At 41.7% G+C, this 10,474-nt stretch overlaps 1 protein-coding gene across 1 annotated transcript in view; it reads right to left on the reverse strand.

Annotated features, from left to right (window-relative positions):
• LOC108790917 overlaps positions 1–10,113 on the reverse strand; it is a 20,378-nt gene extending 10,265 nt beyond the window's left edge. Inside the window, exons 1-6 of the mRNA XM_018561282.1 lie at positions 9,267–10,113; positions 8,456–8,669; positions 7,295–7,443; positions 5,025–5,132; positions 3,970–4,164; positions 1,714–2,261 (exon numbers count right to left, since the gene is read on the reverse strand). Of these exons, the coding sequence (XP_018416784.1) occupies positions 1,714–2,261; positions 3,970–4,164; positions 5,025–5,132; positions 7,295–7,443; positions 8,456–8,669; positions 9,267–10,113 (2,061 nt within the window). The remainder of the gene's footprint in view (positions 1–1,713; positions 2,262–3,969; positions 4,165–5,024; positions 5,133–7,294; positions 7,444–8,455; positions 8,670–9,266) is intronic.
• Positions 10,114–10,474: the final 361 nt, after the last annotated feature.

The following is a 10,474-nucleotide window of genomic DNA, read 5'->3' on the forward strand; positions in this document are numbered from 1 at the left end:
ATATTATAATTTTTTATAATTATTTATAATTATGTATTATATTATAATTTCTTATAATTATTTATAATTTATTATATTATAATTTTTTAATTTCGTGTTTCAAACTTTATCATACCTGGGATGTCTACTGGACTCTTGTTTGGACAGATTTAAGTGAGTTATTCCTAAGATTTACTAAGAATTACAGGCCTACAACAGATAACACCCAATTTCCATGCAAAACAATGTACCGCTTTTGGTACAAAATTCCTGACATAATCATACCGCCAGGGAGGTTAAAGGGGATCTGTACTGTTTACATTTTCTGAGTCAATGATGTGAAGCAAGCAAGCAAGCTGCTACTGGAATCACAACAAATCAATAAATTCCTAATCAGCAGATTTGTTTCAGTCCAGTGACTCAACCAGCGTAACAGGCATGATCTAGCATTTTAAAAAGGAGAGTTCATTCAACACATGTATTAATGGCTTTATGAACTTTGATTCTTAAAGCCCACCTCCAACTTCATAATAAAAAAAAAAATATATACATTGCCTGGCATGTGTTAAAATAAAAATGCAGCTTTCTCTGAAATACTTATCACCTTTCCAGGGCTGCCGTTTGTAGACTCACCACTTTACAATCCAGCTGGTCCTTTCTAGGTTGAATGACACCCGGCATCATTCAACCCACTTTGTGTTAACCTCTGCTGTCATGGACACACCCCCCGGGGGTGTGTCATCAAGCTGGTCTGGGCTGTCACAATTGCTGCATGGAATGGTGATCGCACATCATTACATACACGCGAGGACCATTATGCATGAGTAAGGACCGACCCCAGCTGCCAACATTGGAGGAGACAAGGAAGATCAGTTGGATTAACAATTGGTTACTTATATCTCTCAGGGGATCTGGAATCCAGATCTCCGCAGTTAAGTTCCCACTTCTGTCAACCTTCCCTGGTCTTTAAGAGGTGGTCTCACTCTCTCAGACTCACAGGTTGTGGGAGCAGAGCTGGGAACTACAAAACATAAGATATAACTAACCCCACAGAGCTCTGGAGCAAAGTTTAAATGGAACATGGAGTCTGCCAAAGCCTTCTCTCACTTCACTGGCCAATAACAAGTATGCAGTCTAAGACTTCTGACTCTTCTCTTACTTTCCTGGTTAGCACAGCCAGGCAACTAGAATTTCCAGAAGGATCTCAATAGCTGCAGCCCCTGCATATCTCCCACAGGTTTACTTTAGGCTGAACCCCTCAGAATTCATACAAATAACTTGGGTATTACTCTGAGATTTATTTTCATTCTTTTGGGTACAATGTGACCTGAAAAAAATATTGAGATTGGTAATCCAGCGCTGCGATCTAGACCCACCACATATCAATCTTGTTGCCACACCTTGTTGTGACATCATCACACCGCTGCAGTTTTTTGGAGCCCGAGGGGACTCCATTGGTCCACAGCCAAAAGGAAGTGTCCAAATCACCGAGGGAGTGATGTGGGCACTCGAGGGACCTTTAAGTGATTTTCTGGGAAGCAGGGATGTAAATCTTGGATGGTAGGGGGCCTGGCTGGACACAAACTTTAAACACCTACAGTATATGAGTACTATGTATAGGAACAATGTACTTCTGTACTGACTAAGCACTGTTATAGGGCTCCCATGGCAAAACAAGAGTGGCTCAGCACTTTTGCCCTCCTTGCCTTCTGGCCATACTTTCCCTGCTCTTACCTGATAGGCAGAGTGGTCAAAGGGCTTCAATCCAAGGCACCGACTCAAGGATTCATCTTCCACAATAAATGTGTCATCCTCATGTACAGCTTCTTGTCCTGGAGTTAACACCTTCAAGAGACCAGAGGCATCATCCCTTGCTTGAGATACATATACCATGGCATCTACCAGCCCATCCGGTGTCACAGGCATATTTACAGTGAACGCAGTCTTTCTTGGACGATAATATAGCGCAATGGCATCTGCCCCGTTCTGAATGGTGTTGGGACGTAGCTGGATGTGAGGCTTTGGAGTCATCTTATTGCTTCCAATCAGAAAGTAGCCATTATTATCTGTGCTGTAGCCTTTCAGATTGAGTATGCTGTAGGCCAGGTTATTCTTCCCGTTGTATAAGACCAACCAGTAGCCAACCAAGTTAACAGAACTGTTACTTGTGTGGTAAAGTTCTACATATTCCGTATCCTCCGCTGATCCAGGAGTGTTGGGATTGACTTCATTAATTAGTAGAAGGCCTGGATTAATAGGTGGAGAAGCAAATGTAGTAATTTCTGCAGAAGGGAAGAAAAAAAGAGAAGGCAGGGCCGTGTTTACTACAGCTTACACAGAGGATCCAAGAGCAGTAATACAGAACGCTGCAAATGTACCTCTAAGTCATATAAACATCAAAGTTAATATACCTGCTTTGACCACAATGAATGTGCCTGTTGATACTAAAGCAAATATGAATGCTCAATCTGAGATTAAGTAGGAACTACCATTTTACCTGCCTGTTCCATGGTTGGAGAGCCAGACTGCTGCTCTAGCAGCAATGTTGATTGGAGAAGGGTGCATGTGGTATATTGGAGTGCTGGGAGACCCAGACCACTGTGCTTTGTGAGAGCTTGCACAAGGCAGCTTAGTACAGTGTTAAAGATAAACTCTCCATCCTTCCCTTCAGTCTTGCACAGTTGTACCGGCTCCTCTCCTGGACTGAAATAGCTTCCTCTGATTTCACTGCACACTGTAAGTTTCTAACATGATGCATTAGAAGCTACAGCAAGTCAGATAGAGACCGCCTCATTTCCTGGCTGGAGGGCGTCCAGCATCATCCATACTTACCAACTGTCCCGGATTTGCTGGGACAGTCTGCTTTTTATGCACTTGTCCAGCCATAGCTGTGTTCCAGACTGTGTCCCGGGAATGAGCCGGGGCATTTGTATATGAATTAATCACATAGTTTGCACATGGATAATTTGTATGCAAATCGGGCTGATCATTCATTTGTATTTAAGTGCTTTTTATGGACTAAGGTGTATTGATTGTATTTTTGTATACTTGAGTTTTTTTGTAATTTTATAAACTGTTGACAATAACTGTGCTGTAACATGTTTTATCTCTCTTTTGGATGTAGACTATGAGTCAATTTCAAATAAAATCTGAAGTATGGAGGCCTAATACAGAGTATAAGTATAAAACTGGAACTTGACAAAACCTTTGTTAATGGTAATAGCACAGAAGAACTTTAAGTTAAAATCAGCATAGCATTAAACATTTATGACCATTAAAACCTCTAAATACCAGTTGTCACTCTCTAATATTATTTTGTCTGAGCACACCCCATCCTCTAATTTATGCTGAATGACAGCACAGAGAAAAGCATTCAAATAATAGAGCATGGGCTTTTTTTCTGGTATAAAAGAAGAAACATGCTATATTGTAATAAAACAAATTATATAAAATATACAATTGCCACACAAGCTATTTGGTAATTTATTGTAGTTAAACATAATATGTACATTTCAGTCTATAGACATCTGATTTTCTAAAAGTGGTAACAATTTTTTGTTACAGAATGTGTCGAGCTTTTTCTGAAGTGATAAAAAAGATTTAGACAGAAATGTTGTTTAGTGACGTTTGATCTTTAAACATTTATCTGAAAGCTATGAGGTTATCATGTCTGGGCACCACCCAGATATCCCTGGTCAAGCAATTCAAGCCATAACCAGATGTGGCCATAAACATGTATATTCCCCAGAGACATGCATATCTGTTTAAGATACAGCCAGTGATGAGATAAGCCTTGTGGCGATCACATCAGGCTGCTCTGCAAAGTCTGTGGCCCCCTAAATATTGGGCATGCTTTGGTGAGCAGGAGGTGTTCAGACACACAGGTTCTGAGCTACTGCAACAGGCTGCGAAATACATCAAAAGCAGCCACAAGTTGGTTAGGTCTCCTTAGCAAGCGATAGGAGGCCACTATAGTAAACTATTTCTTACCTGGAGGCGTTGTTGAGATTGTTGTGGGTGGGGTGCAGACTGATGTCACAATGGCACTTTTATTACGCACATTCAGTGCATTTCCCGTTGTTACAAATTGATGAATATCAACCAGGTCAACACTTTGAGGCGTCATTGTTGCGTTTTGCTTGGCATGAAGGGTTAATAAGCCAAGTTGACAAGTAAGACTGGCATCTGCATGCAAATAAAATGAATAAGTAGATAAATATATCCCCATGAGAAGAGATGACACCAGAGAAGAAGAACCATACTCAGTACAACAAGCTGTGACTTGAGTTAAAACATCTTCATTATCCTATAAGCTTGATTTTGGAAAGTTTAAATGACACTATCACTCAATCATGAGCACAGCAGAAGAACTAATATGTACTCTACTGATTAGCAGTAAGCGCCAATGCCAACATTTCCGGGACACACGCTCATAAGAAATGTATGTGTGTGTATTTCAGCCTATCATTGTTTATGGGTGCTTTACGGATTCCTACAAGGTTTTACTTGCTTTTCCTAACGTCACCAGCACCAAACTTAGCAAAACAATCACGATTTTGACTAACATTGCCATCTTTCTATTGTGATTAGACTTATCCTGGGGCCTCACTTATCAAAAAGCCCTAACAAACTATGTTTTCAGGATTTCTGTCCGTTTTATAAGGGCAGCTCGATTAACACACAAGGAACAATCAAATAGATGTGTTTTTTGTCATTATTTGTTTGGATAGTTCGATGTGGAGGGTGAAAGTCCCAATTTGTCATTACATGGCATTGTTTCTTGATTCTAGTCCGAAAACACCCAGTACAGGTCATGTTTTGAGGAATTTCGTATATTTTTATGGGTGAATTTATCAATATCACCATATTGGTAATAACCACAGCTTCCCACCGGCAGAAATCTCCAAACAATGACCTGTTGGTTGGGGTACTTGAGGGCTGGGTATGAGGAACAACATAATTAGCTGTTACACAGGTTCATTTCACCATCTTAATTAAAATGGTACGGCTCAGATTATCTCAACACTCTGCAGTCAATACGTTACCTGTGAACATGCTGGCAAATACATGGCACTTGCAGAGAGTTTGCAATGACTGAGCCACAGCAGTCAAGAGGTCGGAGAGTTCTTCCCCACCCTCCCAGAGGGAGCAGTCTGCAATGACAAATGAAAGAGTGCTTATAGATAGAACACCTACAGAAAGCCATGTCATCACACTGGTAATAGAGGCTAAAGTGGACAAGATTGCAATATTGCAAATATCTCATGACATATTTTAGTAGATAATGCATCTCCCTCCCCTCCCAAAAGTACACAAGCTAAAACTTTATCTTTTTTTGTCCATTGAGGGATACAGGAAGTCTTTAACCTTCCGGTTATACCATCGCTTTCAGAATGATTGGACACTGGCAAACAAATAACTGTAGGCCAGCCCAAGATAACCCCTGCCACTACCAGACTGCCTCGGTTTTTAAAAAATCTTCTAGGATGTCTTTTCTACAGCTCTGCTGTGCTAAGGCTAATTTTGTTTTTTTTTGTAACACCTTTTTTCTTTTTTGATTTTTTTCTTCAATCAATATTCTGCTCTACATGCTTCTGGAGCTTTGTCTATTCGACTGCAGCTTTCTGGCACAGTCATCCTCAGCCTGGCTTTTGGAATACTGCATCCGGACCCTGCTGGATTGGACATACAGGGATAGCCTGGGGAAGTGTCCTGCAGCCACTGAGCTCTAGTTAGGGTGCTTTCCAGACTGCATTCTGGTAAAAGTTACCTGTCGAACACTTTCCAGTTACAGAGCTGTTGGAGCTCCCCAGTCCATTCCCTTGTAAAGTTGGTTATTTCTGCACTTTAAAAAACCACAGTTTGAACCTATTAGTCTAGAGATAGTCTCTCTCAGTCACTGCTTCTTTCTGAAAGAATGATTTTCTTATTGTAATGCTGGATGGGCCCAGGTACACCAGCTTCTCATTCCTCCATCTCTAAGTAGCTCAGACAGACAATCATCCAAGCTTTTGGTCTCAGGGAACACCCCTTGCTGTCATGGTGAACTCTACTAGTGCTTCTTGGACTTTTTCAGGAGCAAGCATCTGTTTCCCAGATTTGCAAGGCTGCCACTTCTGTTCACACATTCTCTAAGTTCTACCAGGTGGAACTTGTGGCCTTATCTGATGCCAGTTTCAGGCATAAGGCTCTCCAGGTGGCTCTCTGAGCTGCAGGGAGTCCCCAGTTCTCTTTCGTATTCTTGGGCCTGTTACTGTTTGTTTGCTGTGTTGCTCATCCCTCCGTTGGACTGCTTATGGACGTGATATTTAAAATCTTCCTTTGTCCCTCAATGGATGAAAAGGTCACAATACTTAAAAGGTCACACATTTCCTGAGTCCCTGGGTACATCAATCCTATTTTTTTAGTTTTGGATAGAGTAGGGAAGGGTTAAAACTTCTCTTAATCCAAGCCTTGTTCACACCAAGCGTGTTCCAGGAGCAGAGCAGTTACAGAACCGGACCAAAACTGCATCCAATGTATTCCAATGGTATTTTGGGCTCTAGTTCACACCACAGCGTTCAGTTCCAGAGCATGTAAAAAAACTACATCAAGCCCTATTTTACCTGCTCTAGAACGCATGCAAATGCCCTGGAACGCACTGAAAGCCCATTCTAAACTAAAAACAATATATATATTTTTTTTTAAACCAAAAACGACCCGGAACGCATCAAAAACGCGGGCAACCCACTGCACTGCGTGTGCAGAAACTCATGCAGATCTGGTCTGCATTCGGTGTGAACAAGCCCTAAATCTCATGCAAAAAAGGAATGTCACCAGGACACCGTAATAATGTGTCCAAAATACTTCTTCTTTATTGATGCATATTGTCACATACAAAGCGCAACGTTTCAGGGGCTATTGGAAAGGCTTACCCGATAGCTCTTGTTCTGGTGACAACTGTAAAAATTGATTTCCTATTACTTTCTTTATCTGTGATAAAGGTAACCAGGAGGAAGAGATGGGTAAATCTACCCACCAGGGACAAAGCTATTAAAACTTCACAGGTGCAGAGGGGGTGTGGCTAGCCCATGAGTGAGTGAGGATGTGTGTGCTTTGAGCTCCTGCACCTGCTACATCCACATCAACTAGCCAGTGCCTCGTAGATCCTGTAGCTGCCTCGGTCGGACTAATCAGCGGTCGTCTTGGAGTCTCTGTACCCGCTCTACAAAAAAAAAACTTCAAAGGTGCAGTATACTGCGTGTGTTTAGTGAGGGCGGGTGACTGACCAGATCAGGTGTTGTGGAGTATGCAGACTATGTAGAGGTAGACTTACCTGTATTTATTTTGAAACATAGTGTTACATTCTGGTGGGTAGGCACTGGGGGACACTCATTAGCTTGCCCTGGAGTACTGCCTCCAAGCATGAAGATTGTAGGCATGCCCTCTCCTTGGCTACAAAGACTGGCAGATATATTTACGTCCCTATGGAAAAAATAAGAAGCAATTGAAAGATACACTAGAATGAGTGCTGTTAGGCCCATGGTTTGGTCATGCTCCTTAACTGGTCAAATCGGATGAAACCAAGCTTCATTCTAATAAAATGTACTTAATAAACCCAACACACCAGAAACTGGTGACATTAAGAATTGTTCTCTGGTGGCTTCTCCTCATACAAGGTCAATACATTCCAAAGTGAAGAAACAGATCACTTAGCTCTCAGCAATATGCTATGTACCGATATTACAGGCAGGGCAGGGCAGTGTAGAGATATGCTGGAGAGCAGAGAGGAATTAGGCAGACAGACAAGGGTACCAAGGGATGATATCATTGAAAGGATGCAAGGGAGTGGCAAAAGAAAGGAAAGGAAGGGTGAAAGATGGGGGCATGAAGAAGGGAGGAAAAAGAACGAGAAAGTAGAAAACAAAAGAAGGTATGCAAGGAAAGAGCCGTTAGAAGATCCGAGGAGAGGAAATACGTATTTTTTAATTGTGAAGTATAACTAAACCCAAGAACAAAAATGTATTTTATATTGCAGTTTACCCATCTTTAGATGTGGTGTCTGCATTCGTTTACAGTTTCCTAGCTAAGAATTTTTTTTAGCAATTACAAAAAAACACCTTTGCATCTTGCCAGAAATGCAGTGTCCTTGCCACTTCCTGTGAGCTGAACAGGAAGCAAACACAGTGCTAACTTTGACGTGTAAACTGCTTGCCCCATAATCCATTATGTAATAAAGGTGAACAAAGGTTGACATGAAGTTCAGCCTGGATGACAACCATGTCTCCTTCAATACATACAATGGAGAAGTGTGTGTGGCCAAAGTGTTTTATTCCCACCCAGGATTACTAGGTGAAAGTAACTAAAAAAAAGTATACAAACAGAACAGAATGCAGCTGCCACATCTAAAGACTGGTGAGCTGTAATATATCAATTTTTGCCTTTGGGATTAAATATGCTTTAACTTTAAGGTGACCGCATTTTATTTTGTTCTCACCATGTATGCCAGTAAATGATATTATTGCCAGTGGTCAGATCCTGAAGGGGATGCGATCCCATGTCTTCGTAATCACCGTATACTAAAGCATTCACCAAACCACTGGTTGTGTACCGATTCTTCTGCAAAACTTCACTACTCTTCCCCAAGTACAGCACTACAGCACCGCCTCCCTTTAGTAACAGGCGGGCATTGTTGGGAAGAGTCTGCTGGGCTTTGGGGAAAAAGACCAAACACAGAAGACAAAGGGTTAACATAATATCAGAGTATCACAGAAATGTAAATATTAAAGGGGGGCCACAGCTGTGACCAGGATATGGACATTAATATCATATAATGTACAAATTCTTAACTAATACTAAATAAGCTTTAAAAGAAGCCATGACTAGGTTCTGTAGCTGCAGGCACTGTGGAGCAATTCATCATCAAAGCTCACAGCAGACACCCTGAAGTCAAAATTCATCTCTCTCTTCTCCCCCCTCTCAGAAGTTACTTGACAGTCTTTCAATGTAAGTACAGAGCAGGTGCTAAAGAACCCAACTGCAACCCAATTTTAATGCATTTGCTGAACACTTTGCTGATTAATGGCTGTCCTGTCCATGTAGCTACAGTGCTTGCCTTCAGGTTCACTTAAAGGAAAATGGAGAAACATTTCTAAAGTGCCAACAGCAACTAAAATATGATCCCATGTTCAATTTTTTTGGGCAATTTTCAAGTCTTGGTTCCAAAATGGAAGAATCTGGCTGACTGGTAAAGGGAAATGTACATAACGTTCTTTTTTTACTGATTTTATAAATTAGCCCGGGGTTACCTCGATTGTCGTGCTTCTCGTTTACAAGCAAAAACAACCCACTGGGATCGGTTTGGCCCCTGATGTCCGTAGAGAAATAGACTTGCTGGTCCATCCCATTAATAAACGCTATAGTTAGTCCAGAGAGGGAAGTGGATGGTGGTCCATGGATCTCCACATATAGTTGTTCAGCATAGGGTGAGGACACCTCATTGATCATGATTGGAAAGCCCTTACAGTGATTCTCACTGCCTGGGGAGACATGTGTCAGGTGAAAGGTCCATTTGCCATCTATGTCCAGGCACCTGCCAATTGATTCATCAGCTGAGTGAAAATTTGCATCTTCAAAAAAAGCCTCCATCCCTGGTGTGAGGGTGCTTAAAAGACCATCAGCTTGGTCAGTGCTCTTAGACTTATGCACCAGAGCGTCAACTAACCCATCACGAGTAACTTGCATTGACTCTTTGTAAGTGCCCTTTCCAAAATAAAGAGCTATGGCATCAGGTCCATTCTGGATGGTGTTGTTTTGTAGAATAATGGTGGGCGCAGGCTTGACCGCCAATGACCCAATTAAGAAGAAACCTTTCTTATCTGTGGAATATCCCGTTAAGTTGAACACTTTGTAGGCTGCGTTCGTCCTTCCATTGTACAAGACCAGTGTGTAGCCGTCGAGGGAAACATTCTGTCCACTGGTGTGATGAAGTTCAATAAATTCGGCTGTGTCATGACCCGGGTTATCTGGATTCACTTCGCTAATTAGGAGTTGGCCTTCCAAGGTCACTTCCTTGAGGTTCTTAATAAGGTTCTGGGATTTGACTATCAACAATGACCATAATAACCATATTACTGAAGACCTTGAGGATACCATATTGATTCCTTTTTTCGATGAATTGTCAAGTGTTTCACTTGTTCTGATGAATGGTGACAAATAGTTTAAAACAGACCGGAGTCAATAGAATATGGAAGCAGAGGAGCGTGAACAAATATCCGGAGAAAGTGTTCTATGACTTGTGCTTCGGCATATCGGAAATCTAAAAAAAGAAACATTATTTTATTCTATTATTATTATACAGGATTTATATAGTGCCAGTGGCGTAACAATCGCCATAGCGACCCAGGAGGCCGCTGCGACAGCACGCGCCGTACGCAGCTTCTAACAGCGTGGGAGATGGCAGGCCGCGCTTGTCGGTGGATCCAGGTTCAGGTGAGCAAAAAATTTGCTTTATTTT

Source organism: Nanorana parkeri, unplaced genomic scaffold (assembly GCF_000935625.1).
Source record: "Nanorana parkeri isolate BGI_ZX_2015 unplaced genomic scaffold, ASM93562v1 scaffold19, whole genome shotgun sequence".
In the NCBI taxonomy this organism is placed as follows: Eukaryota; Metazoa; Chordata; class Amphibia; order Anura; family Dicroglossidae; genus Nanorana; species Nanorana parkeri.